Source organism: Crinia signifera, chromosome 3, assembly GCF_055691185.1.
Source record: "Crinia signifera chromosome 3, ASM5569118v1, whole genome shotgun sequence".
Classification (NCBI taxonomy): Eukaryota; Metazoa; Chordata; class Amphibia; order Anura; family Myobatrachidae; genus Crinia; species Crinia signifera.
Genome location: NC_139219.1, coordinates 322243443 through 322268176, shown reverse-complemented (window position 1 = coordinate 322268176; position 24734 = coordinate 322243443). Strand labels below are relative to the sequence as shown.

Below are 24734 nucleotides of genomic sequence, written 5' to 3'. Positions count from 1 at the left end.
AGTTATTTACACTTCCTCCCGATCTGACGGTTTAGTAGCGGCTGGAGTTCAGTTATATTAGAAAATACAGTTCTAATGTTCCAGGCTCCCTCAGTATTGTTGTGATGCCCATCTCTGCGGAAGCTCACAGATCCTGCCTATACCATGCTGTGTATCAGACCGCAAAGGCCTATGGGGTAGATTTATTAAGCTCGGTGAAGTGATAAAGTGTCTGGTTTTTATCACCGGCCAATCAGCTTCTACCTGTCATTTTTCAAACCAAGCCTGTAACTTCACAGGTAGGAGCTGATTGGCTGGTGATAAAAAACAGACCGTTTATCACTTCACCAAGCTTAATAAATATGCCCCTATATCAGGGGGTCATACATTGGGCCCGATTCACACCTGATCGCTGAGCTGCGAGCAGGTAGCCACTACCTCGTCGAACGGACACCCCCCATCCATCCCCGCTTGGCTCTGAACGGAGGAAAAATCATTCACCATCAAATTATTTCTCGCAGCGCTGAGTAAGCCAATGTGAATTCGCAGGCCGGTGATCAGACCTGAATCGGGCCCATAGTTACTGCCACTACTCTGGTCAGTATTGGAAACACTGTAAATGTAGGTTTTACAAATACTGTACTTGTAGATGCTAAAGCTATAATTGGCAATCGATTAATACCGGACACTGGTAATCAATATAATTATTCCAGGATTGTTTGTCTAAGGTCTGAGCAACTTACTGTATAAAGCCACCACCACCTACTCATCTGCCACGTGCTTACAGTACTTTATCCGCCAGTGGCTGCAGTAACACCTGAATAGTATTACAGGCACCAGAACACAGCACAGCAGTGTAACTCAGAGAGGTAATGGAGTCAGCTGCTGCCCAGCTCCCTCTCAGCTAACGGAAAGCCATCTATCACTTCTGTGGCTGACTCCGCCTCCTAGCAGGAGTGTCGCACCCGGTATTAGAATTCATGACCTGTTCCACTAGAAGCAGACCCCTTACCGATTGAGCTATTTACTCCTGCATAAGAAGCCTGCACATTCTAGCTATATGAAGTTACTACACTACACACTGTCTGCGTTATAGAAATGGTTTTGAACTAACAATTAAAAATTGACAGAATCTGCAGACTGAGGGCTGTTTCACACAGTACGGTTCCTGCCGCACGGTGAAATCCCGTACGGCCAGGGAGCCGTGCCGCACTCAGCAGTTGTGAATGGACACTATTGTGTCCATTCACACGGGACGGCCACGGCCCGGCCGCACGGCTGCAGCCGGATCCCCCCACTGGAAGGGACGGCTGCCGGGCTGTGGCCATCCCTGCCATTATAAAATTCTGAGTGCGGCGCGGCTCCCTGACCGTACGGGATTTCACCGTGCGGCAGGAACCGTACTGTGTGAAACAGCCCTGACTGTGCAGAAGGAAATGGCTCTATCAGTAAGGTGTCTGCCTCCGGTGAGACCGGTCCCAGGTTCTAATCCTTGGAATAACTGATCAGCGATATATTTATAGTTTAAAAGAAACCATAATGTAAATAAATGTGACAAGATTTATAGAGATATTTTCTGGATTGTTCATATACTTTATATATATATATATATATATATATTTATATATATATAAACTGGTAATGGCCGGCACTCCACAGCTCAAAAAGTACATAATGGCACCAGGTAAACCTTGCAGGGTCCCCGATAAACAGGTAGGCGAGTGGGCGGCACTCTGGTGACTGAAGCTTCTGTTTCTATTCTTCTCCAAGTCGCCAGAGTGCCGCCCACTCGCCTACGCACATATATATATATATATATACTGTATATATATATATATATATATATATATATATATATATGAAATCCAAATAGCTGGCACTCCCTGATTGTCAAACGATACTGCATCCGGTGCCTTCCCAAGAAAGTAAATATAACTTACCCCAAGCCTCTCGCTAAGCAGCGAACTTCTACTGCTTAACGAGCGGTCGTGAATCACCCCATGTGTTTGCAACCTGACATTGGCAATGGTCCATGCAGAAGAATTCCAAATATATGAACTCCTTTCCAGTTATGGAACTTCAACACACATATATATCTTTCCTATTGAGGTGTTACAGTACATGCTGATTGGATAACAGTCACACAAGGAGACACAAACAAGGACATTTTTGGTCATGGAAATTTCAAGTTGTGCCTCAGGCAAATGCTCCTAATTATCCTGTGTACATCCCCTAATTTCTCTGGCTACGCAGTAAATAACTGTGTACGTGGGTGATTCTGGCTGAGATACAGCTGTCACATTGATCCTTCAATTATTAATACTGCTGCTGAGATACAATTGTGAGACCCATATATATTTTTTTAACGTAGATTTGGGTGCAGCCAGGGATCAACTGGGGGATAGGGGCCAGCCTGGGAAGCTTCTGTGCATGAGGGGAGAGCGGTCACGTGTGCCGGGTACGTGGTCACAAGGGCAAGGACCAGCAGCAGGCTCCCATCTCTTCTGTGAGCTTGGTGGCCCGAGTAGAGCTGCTCAGCTGGTCCCGTTACCTCTAAATGGCCGAATCGGCCCTTCCCCCATTATGGGTGTGGTCTTCTGGCATTCCATTCCTGATCATGGCTGTGGATATGTGCTGGATAAAGGGTATTAATAAAACTCTAAGGTTTATGTAATTAACAGTAAAAAGAAGGGACCAGTGGAGAAGTTTCCCGTAGCAACTAATCAGCTCTGAGATAACATTTATCAAGTATATACTAAAAAAATTATACGGAGAAGCTGATTGGCTCTCACAGTAGAGGCAACTTCACCACTACTCCACGTCTTACATACCCTCCAACATGACCCATTCCATTAGGTACAAAATGCTCTGTTCCTGGACTCCCCTGCCAGTGGCGGTTACAGAGGTTGGACCCCAGCACAGTCCAAAATTCAAAGAGAGGGGGTCAACTGCCAGTGAGTCCAGGACAGTGATGTTTGGGGTGGCAGTAGGTGTGGTTCCCCTTTTTGAATATTGGACAGTGGTGCAGTCCCACCTCTGTAACTGCCACTGGGAGGGAAGTCCAGAAACAGAGCATTTTGTACCTAATGGAATGGGTCATGTTGGAGGGTATGGTCTTACTCCACTTGATCTGTTGCATCAACCACATATGTGAGAGGGATTGATATAAAATCCCGCCGGTCGGAATCCCGGTGTTCAAAATCTCGATGCCGGAATCCCGACCGCCGAAATCCCGACAAGGGGGAGACGTGGATCGCCCCCCCCCCCCCCCCCCCCTTGCGGGCTCACTTCGCTTGCCAAGCAGCGGGACCGGTGCCCGCTACGCTCGGCACACTTATTTATTCTCGCTCTATGGGTGTCCTGGACACCCACGGAGGGAGAAAGTGTTGGGATTTCGGCGGTCGGGATTCCGGCGTCAGGATTTTGAACGCCGGGATTCCGACCGCCGGGATTTGAACTGCATCCCATGTGAGATATGAAGGCAAAAGCCATGGAAGAAAGACCTTAACGACAACATAAGCAGCTCGAGGAACGTGACCAGCTGGTGTTATTCTAAGGCAGCGGAATACCGCCGTTACGTATGAGAGTTTCTGCTCCGGAATCCCTGAATGCCGCGGAATGTTCTAGCACAGGGAAAACCTCCTAGAGTTGATGTTCATTTTAGTAACCCCGATAAGTTTGAGGGGCGTGGAAAGGCCAAACGATGACATCATGGGGAAGTCACAGAGGAGGTCGGAGAGCTCGTCCCTCTCCTCCAGTTCATAGGTGGCGTCGTTGAGCATGCGCCGGTGCAGGTGGCACGTCTGCTCGATCTTCAGCTTGTTGATGTCGCTGCGGAGCCTCATCAGCTGCCGGGCCAACTGCTGGTCCTGAAGGCGCATCTCCGTCTGGAATACAACATGGAGAGCAATGAATTGTGGGCATAGCGCATTATAAAACATCCACGTTACAGGTCAACAGCTGATTGGTCGGTACTTTACCTCTCACCACTTTATCTCTCTACAATGCTTATTAAATAGACCCCTGTGTTGTCCTGTTGTGCATCTACCACAGTCTAGGGCTGGCCATCGACCAACAACGTTTTGCCATCTATGACAGAGATCTGATGGTTCTCTGCCATTGATGGCTGTGGGGCACATAGGGCATGGAGCTTAGCACCACCCATTGGCCTCATTAAGCCACACCCTTCCCCGATTGTCCCGCCCACTGCAAGGATGCCCATCAATGTGTGCAATTCCTGCATGGTTCCCTGATGATGGTTTCATGACATTAATGCCCTACACCATCGATGGTTAACCCACCAACTGCCATTTTCACCACAATCCTCACTTTCCTTCTTCTGTGTCTGTCACTGTCCCCATATAACCCTGTATTGTGAGAGACAGGCGGCTGACATGTTTGTGTATTGTGTTTACTGTGTGTTATTCTGTCCAGGTCCACAGGCCTAAGGTTGACAATGTTGAATGTTTGACACAATCATTAGGTCGACAATGGCCGCTCGTTGCAGAGGTTTGTGTATGCGCATTATCGCATTTGCGTAGACCGCCACCATCTGGGATGGGCGCAAATTCAGACCTGTGTGAACAAGTCCGAATCGACCCTGGAGTGCGGCAGAACCAACTCACAATCCTCAGCAACCCACGGGGGGAATGTTCCCATGGCACATCACACACCGTCTTTACAATCTGAGAACGCCATAAACTGTTTTATCTTAAAGGGCAAATCTTCCGTGGGTGGCGTTTCCAAATGAGAATATAAATCCTCACATTGGCCAGTGCCCAAAGACATTTCCCGCTGGGACAGAAGATGTGCCATTCAGGGCCTTTGTTCTAGGGCTGAGATGTCCTGTGCTGTGACAGGCCCTTCTTGGATCACACCGGTTCTCTTACCTCAGATGCTGGGACCACAAAGCCGCGGGGCGTCTCCGCTGTGCTGGATGCCAGTCAGTACAAGAAATGTCTGCTGGTCAGTGCCAAGGCGTGAGTCCGCGTGGTGCAGCTGCAGAATGGTCCCTTTATTCGGAGGGAGAGAGACTGGTCTCTGGGTACAATTAGTAACGCAGCGCGGATAATACAGGATGTACCTGCCAACAGTACCCACAGGGCATTCGCACCCTATATCTACCCAAACCACGCCCCTCTGTTCTACGCTATCCAGTCATTAGTTGGCAGTGCCTAGGCAGATGGTCGACACGTGAAAATGGTCGACATGTATTATGATGAAAATGTCTACACAATGAAATCAACATGGAAAAAGGTTGACATGGAAATAGGTCATAATGCTTTTTTCATGATTTAAAAAAAAATGAAATGGTACTTATGTATTATCTGGGTGCCCGATTTTTTTATTGCATGCCACTACTTAAGGCATGCGATGCGATTTTTCATTGTAAAGACCCGATTTTTCATTGTACAGTCACCCATGGGTGATTTCGTACCCCACTATCCAACTACGCATGGAGTTGATGTTATACAGTGTGGCGAACGCAGCGAGCCACCGTGCCCGAAGTGTGGCGAGCGGACGCGCATAACTTTACATGTATTCTGCGTCCCCTTGCGGGGCTCGCTGCGCTCGCCACACTATATAAAATCAACTCCATGCGTAGTTGGATAGTGGGGGTATGAAATCACCCATGGGTGACTATACAATTAAAAATCGGGTCTTTACAATGAAAAATCGCATCGCATGAATTGTATGCCACTATATTGCATGTGATGCGATGCGATCAAAAAATCGGGCGCCCAGATATTACATAAGTACCAAAAAAAATGTCCATCCAAGTGGGCACAAAGTAAGATCATAATAATGTACCGAGTGCAGCGAGGCACCGTGCCCGAAGTATGGCAAGTGGACGCAGTATACTAAGATGTGTCCATGTCAACCCAGGAATGTCAATGTCGACTAAGCAATGTCAACACTGGTTGCCCCGTTCACACTAGAAAAAGACCAGTGTCCAAATGCTTGACAGATAATTTGCTTGGCAGGGAGAATGGGTGGTGGGGGTGTGTGGGGGGTGTCAGGCTGCACCCAGCAAAATCACCTGCCATTTAAATGCCACGTAAAAGCTGCTGGATTGTTCAGGCTAGCCTGAACGTGGTATAAGTGTGGTCAGATTATGTCGGCTGTGATCGCAGTTTCAGGGCTTGTGCATGTGGCAAGTTAACTACTCGCCAGCCACTTGCACACAGCAGTGCAGGCGGAGGGGGGGAGGGGTGCGGCGGCAACGCTGGGCATGGAAATGCGCCACTGACCCGGGTGCGGGCAGTTGACGTCATCGGATGACAGCTGCCCGCCCACTTCCTGTACAGGGACCCGCAGATCTCAGACACCAGAGAGGTGCCTGAGATCTGCGAGCGCTGTAGAAATCATTCGATGGTCAGTAACCATCGAATAATTTTGCACCTGCGCGGCGTGCAAGGGGGGGAGCGGTACGGTCATGCTCCCGCCGTTTACATGACCCCTAAAGCTGCGAATTTTGCAGCTTTGCGGGTCAACAAGAATAACCTCCACCGTGAGGGAAGCTGGGCCCCCGGTGTTTCCAGCCAATTACTACACTGCGTTAATATTGGTTTTGTCACTTAGTGACACCGATATAATTGTCCCTAGTAAACAAGCAGCTCGTTACACAGCGTAACCCCTGGTCACTCTCTAATGAGCCGCGTCCTTCCATTGCTAATTATGTTAATGGTCTCCAAAGTCGTTTCTCCCTTGTTTGCATTATTAATAGCACCTTGGGATTACTCCCAGCATGGAACGGCGAGCAGGAAATATACGCTCTCAGCGGACCTGATTTACTAATGTTGTTTATGATCTACATAATTAATAAAGGAATGAAACGAGGGCCATTAACAACGTGGCGCCGTAATAAAGTTGTCACCGTCTCCAGCTTTGTTTAATAAGCTACTAACGCGTTGTCCGGTCATTACGCCTGATTCACACCTGCCCGCAGATGAACAAAACCATGCTGCGCTGCAGATGGGGCAGATGTAACATGCGTCGACTTATGGCCTGTCGATCAATAGTGCTCAGACTATTTCACTGTGTTGACCGAATGCGATGCGTAAGGTAAAGTGATCCCTGAGGTTTATCGTCTTTCGCTGGTTAAAGTAAATCCCCTGAACCTATCATGAGTCTATAAAGCACTAAAGAATATAGGGGGTTATTCTGGTTCACTCTTTCTGACAAAATCCTTCTTAGATGGACAAAATCATGTGCACTGCAGGTGGGGTAGATGTTACTTGTGCAGAGAGAGTTAGATTTGGGTGGGGTTTTACTTCAAAGTCAGATCTATATTGCAGTGTAGAAATAAAGCAGCCAGTATTTACCCTGCACGGAAACAAAATAACTCACCCAAATCTAATTCTCTCTGCGCATGTTACATCTAAGAAGGAATTTGCCAGAAGGAGAGAACCAGAATAATCCCCATATTGCCACCGTGTCAATTAATATTCTGTTGTGCGCTTCACTGTTTATATTGTTAAATAAGTGTGGCGGTCACCCAGTAAGAATGGCGGCGATGTGACAATCTATACATAGCTCTTGCCCCAAACTGGCATTTTTTTCAAGGGAAAAAACCATGAGCTGTACATCGGAAAATGTGTTATTTACGAAATTCAAGGTGACCGGAGATTATCTCCATGTGGAGCTGTAGAGACGGGTTCTAAAGTTCATTGTGCGGATCAATACACCGGAATATGTACAATGTAAACTGATATTTCAGTGACACTGCATTAACCACAATAAGAACCTAATACCCTCTGCAGTTAATGCATCTGCTTCCTCCTTGGAACAATGAAAAATCAATGGAATAATGCGCACGGAGCAGATTTTCTGCATCAGTCATCAGTAACCGGGGAAGAGGAACCACTTACCAGCTCCTTCCTGAGCCAGGCCAGAGCGGCGTCAATGCTATCGAAGCCGTGGATCTTCCCAGACGGGTGACTGTTCTCTTTTGCGTCCGTTATACTTTTCTGGACCAGTTCCACCTCCAGCATTGGTGGGCATGCCTCCTTCTCAGCCTGGTGCTCACTCTCCTCCACCTCTTGTTCCACGCTGGGGCTCTTCCAGGGCTGGTCCTCGAGCTTTGCCCGCCACTCCAGGTAGGACGGCCTCCGAGTCTGCAGCCTCAACTTCTCCGTGAGGGCCTTCAAGTTCCGCAGGTGGTCGTCTGGGGGCAGGACGGAGCCGTCTTCTGCTTCCTCTTCTGCCTCCTCGATCTCTATCTTTGGTATCGACATGGCGACCGTGACTCACAAGTAAATGGTTGGGGTGGAGTAAATGGGTCACACGGCTCGGATCATGGCCCGCGCTCGTCCGCTGGGACGTATTCTGTATAGGTGCTTTTCCTGGCTGTGCATTGGTTTGTGCTTATTTATCCGTCTGATTGCAGCATCTGGAATAACGAAATATCAAGCGATGTAATTAGGACATGCAATGCGAGTGGGGCGAATACATTCATAATGTCTCTGTGCAGGGTAAATACTGGCTGCTTTTGCATGTAGTCCACAGATAGGTTAGACAGCTTTATTTTTACACTGCAATTTGGATTTGAGACACTCACCCAATCTAATTCTCTCTGTGCCTGTTACATCTACCCCACCTGCAGTGCAGCATGGTTTTGCCTATTTGCATGTTTTTCATTCACATCAGTCCCTGCCCCAGTGGAGCTTACAATCTATATCCCCTACCACATATACACACGCACACACAGACTTTCTAGGGTTAATTTTTGTTGGGAGCCAATTAGCCTACCAGTATATATTTGGATTGTGGGAGGACACCGGAGTACCCGGAGGAAACCCACGCAAGCACAGGGAGAATATACAAACTCGGCACAGTTAGAGCCATGGTGGGTATGGGACCCATGACCCCAGTGCTGTGAGGCACACCGTCCAACGTCCATAAGAATTAATCACCGGGGCATTGCAACTGCATACTCCGACAGTCGCTGACTGCGGCACACCCGTGGAACAATTGCAACGTGCCTGCGTTTGACTGGCCACCCACTGTTACCGTCCATAGACGCGCACTGACTGTAAATCACTGGGACCACCATCGGCAATCGCGACGCGTTTCATTAAATACAAAATCCACTGGCCATGGCTGAGGCGGGGCTGCAGCACAGTGCATAAATTCAAATAGAGGAGATGCAACCAACTGCCACCCCAACCCCTGCCACACATCATTGGCTGGGACTTATTGGCAGTTGGTGCGGCTGCACTATTTGAACTTTGGACTGTGCTGCAGTCACTGCCCTGGGCAGGGAAGTCCAGGAGTGGTGCACTTGTAGGTAATGGAATGGGTCATGTCGGAGGGTAAGCTATTCGCTGACTGCAGGTCCTTTTGCTTTTCATAGCTTGAGTGGAAAATGTACCATTTAATAACTGCTTCTGTGGTAATGATTAACTCAGCCAGTTATTCTGCAACACTTTATATATATATGACTTGTTTAGTCCTGTTTACTCAATGTGACGTCAGACTTATGATGTGTATACACCCTCAGCATACAGGGGCTGATGCAGAGACTACTAGGCCAGCTTACGTGGCGTATTTTATGCCTTGTATGGTAAAAATCGCTTTTTGCGCCCATGATGAGAGATTCCGCTGACTCTGAGATATACCATGCGGCTCTATTCTCCGCTGCCGGGAGGCTGCCCGTGTCGCAGGTCAAACCTCCAATCGAGGTAAGTATCAAAGCTTCCACTAGAGGGCACCAACACAGGTCAATTGTAGACATCCTGGTATTTTTCCTAAATAGCCCACTAGTAGGGTTGGCGTAAGAGGGGAGGATGCCCCGGTACAGCCAATATGCCAGTATACCCTCTCACCAGTGCAGCTGCAACATATTTGGTAAAATCTTCTCATTTTCTGCAGCACCGGACTCCAGAGAGGTAAGTATAATGCACAGGTGCAGGGTGTGCTATCCTATCCTGGAGCCAGGAGCCTGTGTGCACCCCTATTATAAAGTAGTATATAGGGAGTCGTTAAAAGAGATGAGCAAATTTAACATCTGTGACAAATAATATTATATAAAAAGTAATTACTTATTATTATTATTGTTAATACCAGTTATTTCGCTGAGCTTTACAATTGGTTTCTCAAAATATAAATTGAAGAGTATATAGGCCTGATACAGCAAACTGGTCATTCAGCATGGTCTACGACAAAATGGCCACTAAGGGAGCCCTCCGATTGGACTCTGAATGACGCCACAATACCCAGCTTGCGGAGCGTTTGGCTTGTGCCATCGAAGATAAAGGATAAAAATGAAGTAATTATTCTGGTTCCATGAAAAACCATGAAAAACCAATGTCATTATCCACTCATCGCTGCTTTACACGCTATAAAATAAAAGGCACCGGGCACGTGTTGCCTGGTGCGTGGTACTAGAGTAGGCATGCCGACCGGCTATAAATCTTTACTATAGTCTCTGACATTACGAGCTCAGGTGCAGGTAGCTTCAATGCATTCCAGCTGCTCCACCTCCTCGTTTACCTCACAGGCAAAATGACTTCCTGCCGTGCGGTACAAGATCACTAATCCAGAGAGAGGACAATATGGCTCTGTGCCGCCTTTGTGCTGTGCGTGACAGCCATAGGTAAAGTCACAGAACACAAGATCACTCCTGCGGTATGTTTGCTCAGATCAGTGAATGCAAAAAAAAATCAAAGCAAAGTAAATGTACGGTTTATTCCCGAGCCATTGTCGGCGTCGCTATTATACAAAGCATTGATGTAGGGAGAGACTGTGGGATCTATGTACCACATACTACAGGGGAATGTCTAAGGACTGTACGCTCTCTAATGTCACATCCGTCATATTTATATTGTATTCTGTCAAATACAGGGTCCATTTTGGATCCAAATTTCTAATAGATGGCATCTTGGTTCAGACAGGTACCCATTGGTGGTATGCCTGTGCACACATGGTTTATGCACAAAGTAAGGGGAACAGGGGGAAAGGCCAGCAGCTGTCAGAGCACTGGCCACACCCCCAACAGTGAAAAAAATGGGGACATTGCCTTGTGATTGTGACATTGCAATGAAACCACACCCCATTCCATGAGGCCACACCCCTTTCTGGGAGCACGTGGATGAGCCTCGCACAGGGGTCCTGCTGGAAGATGGTGAAATGTTGGGAGGTATGGAGAAAGTATGTCCCAATATTCGAGATACCTGTTATGGTGTGTACACATGGTAAGATTTGGCTTCCGAACCTGATGCGCTGCCGATGCGCGCTCCCATGTGAGCACATATCGGCAGCCAGATAGACAGGGCAGGCAAGACTATATAGTGCAGATCTGCACTATATAGTCTAAATTGTGCCCCTCTAGCATGCCGTGAGATGCGAGTCCCGATGCGATCTGATCACGTCAGGACTCGCATCTCACGGCAGGAACAATAACTGTTATTGGGCCAGAAGTATCAAAGCTTGGTGAGAGAAAAAGTGGAAAGAGATAAAGTGCCACCCAATCAGCCCCTTACTGTAGCGTACAGAATATACAGTTAAGCCGGGAATCGTGGGTATTTGCTAATGGGGGGAGGGGGCCTTAAATGCCATCATATAGCCACACCCCCTCCGCAAAGACCCATGATTTGCAGGATTTAAATCATGGGGGCAAGGCCTAATGGTGTGTCCACCCGCTGAAGACCCCTGCTGCTTCTGCTGGGATGTGATATGTACTACTACCTGGAATAGTGCCCTGTGGCAGGTATCACTACTGTAGTGCCGCTCGTAGTGGTGCCCAAAGGTCAACCAGGCCCGCACCATAAAATGTGTGCCCAGTAGTAATCCCTCCACCATCTCTGTGCACAGTAACACTGCTAAGCAGGGTAAACCTGGCAGTGCCAGTGTTAAGGTGCCCATACACTAGTAAGATTTATCTTCAGGCTGGTTGGAACAAAAACATGGTTATGGATGAGTGACAGTTTGTCAGTTTTCCAGCATTTTCAAGCAAATAGTCAACTGTCATTTCCTCTCATCCATAACCATGTTTTTGTTCCAACCAGCCAGATCTGAAGATAAATCTGCGTGTGTATGTCCACCTTTAGAGTTATGCAGGACTGCTTCTTTTCAAAGGTGTAGGCCTGCCACAGAAGCAATAATAAATGTCTCCTATAGATTACTGTCCACTTCCACAAATTGTGGTGACATCACAATTACAAATGAGGGACATCACAATTATAAAAAATATTTGCCACACTGAAACAGACAACTGACATTGCAAACAGGAAACAAGACAAATCTTAATAAATAAAAATTCTAAGTTATAATTCCATATGCGTGAAAAGTTATTCTGTGCAGTATTAATGAGGATAAATATTCTAACATGTGTACAGTGCAGTCACCGGGCAGCACAGACAACAATGCTGGCGGCCGTGTCAGGGAAATGGCTTTGCCAGCCGTGTAGGAATCAGGATTCACATTAGACGCAGAGAAGTTTCCCCTTTCATGCGGCAGAAGGAAGAAGTGGTGTGCAAGTGGATACTTCTAGCAGGTAATGGCGATCAGATGGCGAGTGCGGAATGCTCTTTGTGTGACAGTAATTCATCTGATTGTACGCCGGCTGTTTCTTAGCAGCTGAATCTCATCCAAAATCATCCAGAATTTGCAAACATGAATCATTTATGCGCTGAAATGGACTTCAATTCCGGGCACATCTATCTGCTCACCTACAGCTACCACTGCCCTTCCTTTCACTGACTGATCCATGTTATAGTTTGTACAACTTGCAATGTACCATAAGGCAAGTATAACACTCGGTTATCTCCTGTCCCCAAGTTCATTAACAATCACAGAAATCCAATCACCCCCAAATCAATAATATCTCTTTCAGAAACACTCTTACACTTGACTTCTGTCCGGGAAACTCTGGCTGAATTTTGGGGAGTCACAGCAATCTCTCATTATTATCATCCTTTATTTATATGGCGCCACAAGGGTTACGCAGCGCCTGACAAAGTACATAAACAAAAGCGCAAAACAAGGAAACATTGCAGGACAAGTACATGGTATATGGAGTATGGAGCAGATCCGGGGTTCTCAAACTATCTGGCTCTGGGACCCCGTCAGACTATAACAATTATTACATGACCCCAGCAAGTTAGCGCACAATGCTCGCCACACGTGTGTGCTCAGCAGACCGTACATACATAACGGCATTGTGAAGTGACCGGTAATGCAAAAAGGTCGACAGGGTCAAATTTCGCCTGTCAAAAGGTCGACATAGTCAAAAGGTCGACATGAAAAGGGTCGACTTGAGTTTTCATGTTGTTGTTTTTTTAGTGTCTATGTCGACATCGGTCGGCCTGGACACCGTCTAGGTGTTACCGCGTCCCCTTGCATGGCTCGCTGCGCTCGGCACACGATTATATTCTCCCTCCACGCCATATTCGATGGTAGGGCATGAAATACCGCCTGTCGGCACCTTTTTAAAAAACCTCATGTTGATCTTTTTCATCTTGACCTTTTGAGCATGTTGACCATTTGACTGTTAACCGTTTGACTGCCGACCTTTTGACTGTCAGCCAATAGTGGTCGACCTTATGACAGTTGACCTAGAGTCAGTCTATCATGAGTCCGGATACCTTAAAAAACAGGGCAGGGACTCTGGGGGATGGCAGAGGGAGGCAGTGGCTGACAGGGAGGAGGCAGTGAGTGACAGGGGAAGGCAGGGGGTGGAAGAGAGTGACACTGGCGATGGCAGAGGGAGGCAGTGGCTGACAGGGAGGAGGCAATGAGTGAAATATGGTAATGGAGAGGCAGCGGGTGGCAGTAGGAGATTGGGGAGGCAATGAATGATAGGGAGAGGCAGAGAGTGGCAGAAGGTAACTAGGCAGAGGCATTGGATGACAGGGGGAGGCAGAGGGTTACTAGAGAGAGGCAGTGGGTGACAGGGGAAGGTAGGGGATGGTAGAGAGTGACAGTGGCGATGGCAGAGGGAGGCAGTGGCTGACAGGATGGAGGCAGTGAGTGAAATATGGTGATGGAGAGGCAGCAGGTGGCAGTAGGGGATTGGGGAGGCAATGAATGATGGGGAAAGGCAGAGGGTGGCAGAAGGTGACTAGGCAGAGGCATTGGATAACAGGGGGAGGCAAAGGGTTACTAGAGAGAGGCAGTGGGTGACAGGGGGAGGCAGGGGGTGGTAGAGAGTGACAGTGGTGATAGCAGAGGGAGGCAATGGGTGACATAGGAGAGGCAGATGATTACTAGGGAGAGGCAAACGGAGGCAGAGGATGATGGTGAGGCAAAGGGTATCATGGGGAAGCAAATGGGTGAGGAGGCTGGCAGAGGTGGATGGGGGTGGCAAGGAGAAGCAGAGGGTGGCAGTGAGAGAGAGTTGGAGGCATCGCCTGCATGTAGATGCAGAGGATGACATGGGGAGACTATGAAAAGGCAGTGGGTGACAAGGATGGTAGTGGGCACAGGAGAAAGGCAAATGATTACGGGCGATGACAGGTGGAGGAATATGTTGGCAGGGGGATGGAAGTTGGGGATGGGATGGCAATGGGTAACAGGAAATGGCAGACAGTGACAGGGTGGCAGTGGGTAATGGAGGACGGCAAGCATGACAGAGGGTGATGGGGATGGAAGAGGGAGGCAGTGGTTGGCAGAGGGTGACTAGTGAGTGGCAGTGGGTGTTTAATGAATTAGTTTTCCCCTGTCCTTCTTCATATCCTGTGTACTCCCCTGTGCTCCCCATCCACAGACACACCCCATAAAATCTGTCTCCTTCCTCCTCATGCTTTCCTGCTGCCGCTTGGATCACTGACGGAGAGATCAGAGAAGTTATCAGTCTGACCCTCAGCAACATGGAGTCGTGACCCCATGCTGAGATGGCCGGGACCAGGGGCAGAGTGGGAAGTTAAAGTGGCCCTAGAAAATTCTCGAGAACTGGCCTGGCATGGATGGCATCAAACTGTTGTCCCTTTAACAGATGTCACAATGGATACAGGTAGGTGCAACAGATGTCACAATGGGTACAGGTGGGCGCCCGCCTTAGCTAAGTATTTCAAGCGTCTGGTGCTCTGCTCGGTGGAACGGCAAAGGTTGTTTGTGCGGGAGATATTGGTTGAGGAGTTGCCTCACAGGTGCTCCGGCCTACCGGGAACCTTCCCTGTAAGGTCTATGGTCAATAACACCCTGGTCGGGACCCATTTTAGGGTCAGGACCCACAGTTTGAAAACCGCTGGAGTAGATAATAGTTTAAGTAAGAGAAGCCAAACCACATGAGGGGAGAGGGCCCTGCTCGTGAGTGCTTACATTCTAAAGGGCCCGGCCACACAAGAGTGACAAAGAGGCGACGAGCATGGAGTTAGGAAGGTTTTTGCTTTAGAAGCAATTCTGAGAGCCCGGTTTTGCAGAAAAGTGGAAAGTCTAATAAGGACTCTGAGGAGACTCACCCACCCAGATCCTGCAGTTGGCGGCAGAGGTGGGATTCAACCGGTTCGCACCGGTTCTGCAGAACCGATACCTAATATACGAATGGTTCTGCAGAACCGGTGGCTAAGGGGCGCTGACAAGGTACTTGAACTTCTTGAAGTAGCTGTGACAGCCGGGCAGAGAGCTGCGTTCTGCCTGGCTGTATACTGAAAGCAGGTCCGCCACCGTCCGTGGCTATTTTGAATGCTACTGCAGCTGCTGGACCGCGAGCCAATAGGATCTCGCGGTCCGGCAGCCAATAAGGAGCGGCAATGGGGGCTTCTTATTGGCTGCTGGCCACGAGCTCCTACTGTCTCTCGGTCCAGCGGGAGAATTCAAAATAGCCGCGGACCTGCTTTCAGTTCAGTATACAGCCGGGCAGCACGCAGCTCTCTGCCCGGCTGTCACAGCTGCTTACAGCTCCTCTCCTCTTTATTAGCTGAGCGCTCCATGGTGGCAGTCATCCCTGCAGTCTCCTATGTTTGCAGTTACTATGTATGCAGTTTCTATGGGGCCCAACAAGTTCTAGTTACGCCCCTGGCAACCAGTATGTATTCCCCCTTGGCAACGAGCATGAAGCCCCCTTGGCATCCAGCATGAAGCCCCTGGCATCCAGCATGAAGCCCCAGGCATCGAGCAACACCCCCCTAGCAATGAGCATGTAGGTAAGAGGCACATGTTTCAAATATGTAATGGGCATCATGGTGTGTGGCAAAATGTGTAACTGGCATCGCGGTGTGTAGCACAATGTGTAATAGGCATTACGGCGTGCGGCTTTATGTGCAATGGGCATTAGGACATAGAACCTGTTGTTAATTTATTTGAATCCCACCACTGGTTGGCGGCATAACGCCCCTTGGTCTTTCCCTCAGGGAGTAGAGGCACACAAAGATGGCAAGCATGGTTGCTACGGGTTACAGCGCAGTTTTCTTGCACAGTTACTTGTGCGGCAGCAATGTTGTTGCAGCTGAGGACAGAAATCGGCGGGTGGCTCTGGGCTATATCTGTCAGGAGCTACAGTATAATTGCTCGGGCTGTGAAGGGTTAACATGCAGCCTCTTTAGTCCCATAGAAAAAGCTCTGTCTCGCTGATCAGGTTTTAGCTGCCTGCTGACACCTGTTACAGGAGGAAGACCCTCCATTGTCTCCTTCTCTCCCCAGTACAAATGGAAAGCTGGGGCCTTTATCAGAGCCATAGTGAGTAGCAGTCGCTCTGTCTCGTCCTGACGGTACACATCTTGTGGGAATTATCTCCGCACAAAGGAGAAAGGAACGTCAGGGAGTTTCGGGGGACCTTTCAGTTGTGACAGAGATAAAAAATAGTCAATTAAGATACAAGCGCTTATTATTACAGTGACTGCTTTGCTGACTGATTCACATAGAATGGAGTAGGAGAGCGCAATTATCATTATTACCTCACAGCGGAAAAGGATTAACCCCTTCCCGACATATGACGTACATTTACGTCATATGTCGGTTGGGGGTGAATCAAGCCAGCTCACGGAGTGAGCTGGCTTGATAGAGAGCAGGTAATGGCTGTATATTACAGCCATGTCCCTGCTCTCACGGCCACGAGCGGCGAGTTCGCCGATCGCGGCCGTTTAACCCTTTAAGCACCGCGGGCAAAGCGCCCGCAGTGCTTAAATAGCTGATCGGAGGGGGGGCGCCCCCCTCCGGCGCCGATCGGGGCCCCCCGCAGCGCGATCGGAGGGTGCCGATCGGTTGCCATGGTAGCCAGGGGTCTAATGTAGACCCCTGTGCTGTCCGTGTATTCATACCTATTACATCCTGCCTCAGGCAGGATGTAATAGGAAGTGAAAAAAATCACTACGTTCAGACATAGAGCTCTATGGCTGAACCTAGTACAGGCGATCGCGCCCCCTAGTGGTCAAGTACACTAGGGGGCCTTGTAGTAAAAGTAAAAAAAAAAAAAAAATAAAGTTTAAAAATAAAAAAAAAATAATAAAATATTAAAAGTTCAAATCACCCCCCTTTCCCCATTTCCCAAATAAAAATAAATAAATAATAAAAAAAATAAACATATTTGGTATCGCCGCGTTCCTAAAAGTCCGATCTATTAAAATATAACATTAGTTATCCCGCACGGTTAAAGGCGTAAACGGAAAATAATCCCCAACGCCAAAACTACGCTTTTTGGTCGCATCGCCTACCCCAAAAAAAATAGCTAAAAGAGATCAGAAAGTCGCCCATATCCCATAATGGTATTAATTAAAAAGTACACTTCAGCCCGCAAAAAATGAGCCCTCACCCAGGTCCGTAGGTGGAAAAATAAAAAAGTTATAAGCCGCAGAACATGGCGACGCGACGCAAATTCGAAAAACCGTAACATTTTCTATTTTTTTTTTTAGTGGTAAAATGTAACGAAAACTATATAAGTTTGGTATTACCGGAATCGTAACGACCCATAGAATAAAGATAACCCATCATTTTAAACGAACTATGAACTCCAAAAAAAACGTAACCAGCGCAAAATTGTGGAATTGCGTTTTTTTTTTTTTTTACCCCACATTGAATTATTTCCTGATTCCCCAGAATATTATACGGTATAGTAAATGGTACCATTAGAAAGTACAACTTGTCCCGCAAAAAAAAAGCCCTCATGTGTCTATATAGCCGGAAAATTAAAAAAGTTACGCTTATTTGAACACAAGGAGGAAAAAAAAAAAAAAATTACCTTAAAAGGCAATGTCGGGAAAGGGTTAAAATGCTTATTTGTTGACACACAAATGCGATTACAGGGGGCTTTCACTGATGAAATCCCAGCCGCAGTTAAGTGATAACAGAACAAAGCTTTTTCTAAAATATGTTTTTAACAATTCTCTTTTTTTTCACCCCATCTACTAACAGTCCACGTTTCCCAGACAACCTAGCTCGTGCACAGGTGCAGTCATTACTAACTGTCACATTTCAAAGACCCCTAGCTGGTGCACAGGTGTAGTCATTACTAACTGTCACATTTCAAAGACCCCTAGCCGTGCACAGGTGCAGTCATTATTAACTGTCACATTTTCCAGACCACCAAGTTGGTGCACATGTGCAGTCATTACTAACTGTCACATTTCCCAGATCCCCTAGCCGGTGCACAGGTGCAGTCATTATTAACTGTTATGTTTTCCAGACCACCAAGTTGGTGCACAGGTGCAGTCATTACTAACTGTCACATTTTCCAGACCCCCTAGCTGATGTACAGGTGCAGTCATATCTGTTACATTTCCTAGATGACCTAGCTGGTGCACAGGTGCAGTTATTACTAACTGTCATTTCCCAGACCCCATAGCTGGGGTCCCAGAGCCAGATAGTTTGAGAACCCCGGATCTACTCCATACTCCATATACCATGTACTTTTCCTGCAATGTTTTCTTGTTTTGCGCATTTGTTTATGTACTTTGTCAGGCGCTGCGTAACCCTTGTGGCACCCTATAAATAAAGGATGATAATAATGAGAGATTGCTGTGACTCCCCAAAATTTCCTGGAGAGAAGTCAAGTGTAAGAGCCCCAAAGTGTTTCTGAAAGAGATAATATTGATTTGGGGTGATTGGATTTCTGTGATTGTTAATGAACTTGGGGACAGGAGATAACCCAGTGTTATACTTGCCTTATGGTACATACACATGTCCCAGACGCCCTAGCTGGTGCACAAGTGCAATCATTACTAACTGTCACATCTCTCAGACCACCTAGCTGGTGCACACTGTAGTCATTACTAACTGTCACATTCTCCACATCACCTAGTTGGCGCACAGTTGTAGTCATTACTAACTGTCACATTTTCCCAGACGCCCTAGCTGGTGCACACTGTAGTCATTACTGTCACCTAGATCACCTAGTTGGCGCACAGGTAATCTGGAGAACGCCCCTGTCCTACCTCCGACTCAGATGCGCACGGGACCGATCGGATGTCATAGATAGAAGATAGAATTCCTTTATTAGTCTCACAATGGAGAAATTTGCAAGTCATGCACCTGCGATTTGGGCCGAACTATCGATGGGAACGGTAGACGGTAACTGAGCCCGAAGCATAGTGAGTGAAGCAAGTACACTAATCAGGGGTTCTACATCCGACAAGATGGACACTCCTAAAAAATAAAAAATTGACCTTTTCACGATTTGACCATTTTCAGAATGACTGTTCCTTGTGTTTTTCTATATAAACCTTGTGCTTGTCAACTTTTTAGTGCCGAAATAGATACTGTCGACGCTATGAACCAGAGATAAAGCACGTACGTAACCAATAAGTCTGCCCCTGACATGCACTAAATCCATGGTCCCCCCCCCCCCACCTGTGATACAAGTCCACACTACGACACAATGCATAAAAGCAAATGCGCCGAGGTATAACACAAGCAACCGTGTATTTTCTCTTTACCTAAAACCCTATTTGCTCGTCAACAAAAGAAAGAAAGAAAGGTCACAGGTCAAACATTGATCGACTTCTGCGCCTGTGAAACGTCAATAAGACATAACTTGCAGCCCACAATTATACATAGATCGATGGCGAAATATTGGTTTGGGGTGAGAAACTCCTGAAGGGAATATTACAGTACAGCCTGTATCCCTGAGCGATATCCCACTGTACGGACATGCAGCACGTAGCAGGTGTTACCTCGCCGTTCCCCCTTGGGGCGTACAGTAGTCTTGAGCACAAACATTTTGTGAGGTTTCCATGGAAACTTGCGTAATAATGAAATCTCCTTCCCGGTACAATTACACTGCGTCTACACTCAGGCTCAGTTACCAGAAGTATGGGGAGGAAAATCCTTTCTTCATGACTAAGTGCGGCTGCCCCGAGACACCGACTAGACATCATTTTTATTGATGCACAACCACAAATTCTCCTTCCCGTCCAGGGCTGCCGATGCGGGTTCCAGGCCCCAGCCTCTGGAAGGGCCCAGGCCCCAGCCTCTGATTGGCTCACCAGCCGGAGCTGGTGGCCAGGGGGCCCGGACTGGATTTCAGTCCATGTTCCTGTCCATATTGTTGGGCCAGCTGTCTGGGAGTCAGAAGTGCACTAGTAGGCCTGGCACTGGAGGAATCACCAGTCTGAGTAAGTTTATGGGCATTACTGTACTTGAATAATATTCCTCTTCTGGGAGAAGGCCGTACAGGAGAATCAGGTGGGCAGTGGTGGGAACTGGACCAATCATGTCATTAAGCGGCCTTCCTTGTGGTAAAATGTTGCGTTTCGTCCTAATTAGCAGAGACCTGTTTCTGATGGTTCCTGGTTGGAATGGCGATTACTGGTCGATTTTACAAACAGACTTTTGATAAAACATCCATATTTGCATCCTGTACACCAGAAACAAAAATAATTTTCCAAATTGTTATTTCGGTCGATTTGTCGTCAATTTTGTAAAATTTTTGGTAAATTTTGCCTGATTTTTTTTTTTTTTTTGCTTTTAGTAAATCCCACAACATGCAAAAAAATCCACAGACAACACAAAATTGACCTTCAGAAATTCTGGTTACCAGCCTGTCAAAATGATGGAACAACATAATAATTTAGTCAGTGCTGGCGGCTGTGCATGCCCGAACAGGACAACAATTGTATTCCTGTCAGGTGGCATCTAGTAGCCGGACGTACGCACAGCAGTTGAATTCCCCTGGTGACTAACCACTAGAAATGACCAAAATGAATGCCGCACAAACAGAGTTCTGCAGTAGGACGGAACATTTTGCACAAGGGGCGATACATTCATTTCCGCTGCTGATTCAACGCGCCATTCCATTGCACGCTGTGTTTGTGATTCACATCTCTACCTCTGGGTGGTAAATTCCATCGACGTGAGAATGTTGACATGCAGCATTGACCACGTCATCTACATTCATCATGAAATGTCATCATAATTGTTGACTGTTGACAAAATGTCCCTGGTGGCCTACCGGCTGAAGCAATGTCTTCTGGGCCGGTTGATGATGTTGACATCAGGATGTCTTTGGAGCGATAATGAAGCACTTCCGGCGGTGATTATTACTAATCCTAACCTCTAACCTTACCCTTAGGGGTGATTCAGCTTGGCTTGGAATTTTGCTGCTTCCCGGGAGCTGAAACGCCGCCCGTCATGTGAACACCCTCTGCCGTGCCAATGTCCGCCTTAGCAAGTGAATGGATTTTTACGCTGTCTGCCCCTTCTGCATGAACGCATCAGCAACTGAAATAGTCGCAGAAGGAGTTTGTACAGAGCCGCACCATCGGTCCCTGCCGCAAATACGCTGGGGACCGAACCTTAATAAATCAGGCCCTGAGTGCCTAACCCAAATTTCCCTTCCTGTGACCTAACTCGCCCTAACGCCTAACCCTAACCTCCATTCTGCAGATACCAATATGTTTAATGTCATCATAACTGCCGACACTGTGGTGTTGACATTATGACTTAAGGAAATTACATTAATGCTTGTTTTAATCAATTTAGAAATGAAAGTATTCCTGCCAGTGTAATGCATCACATATATATATATATATATATATATATATATATATATAAATACAATTTGGACCTCGTATTGCGCTGACAGTAATCTGCTGCTACTCCGATAAGACTCCCCTGTTAGTGGGAGTCGGACAAGAGATTTTGAAGGGGGGGGTTTTATCGGAGAGCGCTGAATGGTGTACCACCTAGTTACTTCAAATACAATATATAATACTGATACAATTTGTGTAGTGACAGTTGATATTTGTCCCTTTCCCGAATGAGACATGCCAATCTGTTCAAGGTATAAAAAGTTCTTTATTGAAACCCAACGCGTTTCGTCAGAACGACTTCATCAGGGGTAAAAACAAAATGTCTTTCAAGTATGTGGTTTGATCAACTTTTAGTACTCGTACAAGGTAAAATCCATGTGTGGGGTTTAGGCCAAAGCGGGTTTAATGGCAAAGTGTGGATGTAGATCCGCAGATAATAAAGGATGTTTAAGTCCCTTTTAAGATGGTTCAGGGGGAAGGTTTCCGTAGGGTTAGTAGAAATCAGGTAGATGCTGGATACACTAGACGTGATCCAGTAGTAGGTGACTCTGTTATATATACAGGATCTATTCAATAGATGATATAGTAATTTTGAAAATCAATCGAATATAAGGTGCATTGACGTGCAGAGTTCTTTTTTGATCGAATATCAATGAATGTGGCCCTTAATTATGGGATTACTTCATTCCGATAGGGTGGGTAAGATAGGTAAAGGCTCCACCAGCCTTATATGGATAAAAAAACAACGATTGTCAGGAATAAGAACTCAATCGTGTCAACGTAGAAATATTTTTCCACCAGTGGGAAATCGGATAAATGGAAACACTTGATTTCGCAAAAAATCTCCACAATGTAGCAATTTCTCAGGAGCTCCTTCACTGGCTACACACTACCAGCCAGTGAAGGAGCTCCTGAGAAATTGCTACATTGTGGAGATTTTTTGCGAAATCAAGTGTTTCCATTTATCCGATTTCCCACTGGTGGAAAAATATTTCTACGTTGACACGATTGAGTTCTTATTCCTGACAATCGTTGTTTTTTTATCCATATAAGGCTGGTGGAGCCTTTACCTATCTTACCCACCCTATCGGAATGAAGTAATCCCATAATTAAGGGCCACATTCATTGATATTCGATCAAAAAAGAACTCTGCACGTCAATGCACCTTATATTCGATTGATTTTCAAAATTACTATATCATCTTTTGAATAGATCCTGTATATATAACAGAGTCACCTACTACTGGATCACGTCTAGTGTATCCAGCATCTACCTGATTTCTACTAACCTTACGGAAACCTTCCCCCTGAACCATCTTAAAAGGGACTTAAACATCCTTTATTATCTGCGGATCTACATCCACACTTTGCCATTAAACCCGCTTTGGCCTAAACCCCACACATGGATTTTACCTTGTACGAGTACTAAAAGTTGATCAAACCACATACTTGAAAGACATTTTGTTTTTACCCCTGATGAAGTCGTTCTGACGAAACGCGTTGGGTTTCAATAAAGAACTTTTTATACCTTGAACAGATTGGCACGTCTCATTCGGGAAAGGGACAAATATCAACTGTCACTACACAAATTGTATCAGTATTATATATTGTATTTGAAGTAACTAGGTGGTACACCATTCAGCGCTCTCCGATAAACCCCCCCCCTTCAATATATATATATATATATTATATATTTATTAAGCAGTTCGATATTTTGAAACCTTTCTTCGGCATTGTTTCACCTCCTTAGATACCCTAACACCCCTGAAGAAGTCCCATTGGGACGAAACGCGTAGGGTCTTTCAGAAAAAGGGTTCTTCAACTGAGAAAAAAAGAATTTGGCTGTATATCACAGTAATAATTTGTCGAAAAGTGTGTGTCACACATGGAATTTATCATACTATGATCATGTGTATAATTTAGTATGTTTTATGTTATTTTATGAAATAAATTTTTTTAATTTGTTATTATACATCTGTGTGTACACACATTCTGTGAAACCATCAGCGCACCTCTATACTTTTCTTTTGTCTTTATATATATATATATATATATATATATATATATATATATATATATATATATATATATAGGCATGGGATATAGTACATTTAATTGCACTGTATATATAATATATAACACTTGTGTACGTGCTTATCACCCGAGCCACGGATTTTGCAATGTGTGGTTTTTTTTGAGGTGTTTCCGTCTAGTTCTCCCGCTTGCTACATTCCCTGCGGCGAGATGATAATCCATTGATCTCTGCGGTGATTAAGTTGTTAGCTTAATCAGGAAAATTACAGGGTTTTAGTCCTATGAGATCTCGGAGACTGACAGTTATCAAAACACAAGGAAGTAATATTGCCCCACATGCTACAATAACATAATCGCATTAAGGCTCTTATTCTGGTTCGCTCGCAAATGCAAATTCCTGCTCAAATGGAGAAAACCATGTGCACTGCAGGGGGGGAAGTTGTAACATGTGCAGAGAGAATTAGATTTGGGTGAGATATTTTGTTTCTGTGCAGGGTAAATACTGACTGCTTTATTTTTACACTGCAGTATAAATCTCACTTGAAGTAAAACCCCACCCAAATCTAACTCTCTCTGCACATGTTACATCTGCCCCACCTGCAGTGCACATGGGTTTGTCCATTTGAGAAAGAATTTGCCTTTGCGAGTGAGCCAGAATAAGGGCCTAAGCGTCTGTTTACTGGGACAGCCAATCAAATGTTCTGTCTGCCTGTACCGTGATGTGAGAGCGATGAAACCAGAAATCATTCAGTGTAAATTCAGTGTAAATTCAGTGTACTGATTGCTGTTCAGATATCTCTGAATTCTAATAAATTTGTGT

The 24734-nt window shown here is 46.3% G+C and overlaps 1 protein-coding gene across 3 annotated transcripts in view; it reads right to left on the bottom strand.

Annotated features, from left to right (window-relative positions):
* Positions 1 to 3241: 3241 nt before the first annotated feature.
* The window catches only part of FAM167A (family with sequence similarity 167 member A), a 62068-nt gene continuing 40575 nt past the window's right edge, over positions 3242 to 24734 (bottom strand). For all 3 annotated transcript variants that reach the window (XM_083178775.1, XM_083178773.1, XM_083178774.1), the window contains exons 2-3: positions 7851 to 8371; positions 3242 to 3866 (exon numbers count right to left, since the gene is read on the bottom strand). In XM_083178775.1, the coding sequence (XP_083034901.1) occupies positions 3603 to 3866; positions 7851 to 8216 (630 nt within the window). In that variant the 5' untranslated portion in view covers positions 8217 to 8371 and the 3' untranslated portion in view covers positions 3242 to 3602. The remainder of the gene's footprint in view (positions 3867 to 7850; positions 8372 to 24734) is intronic.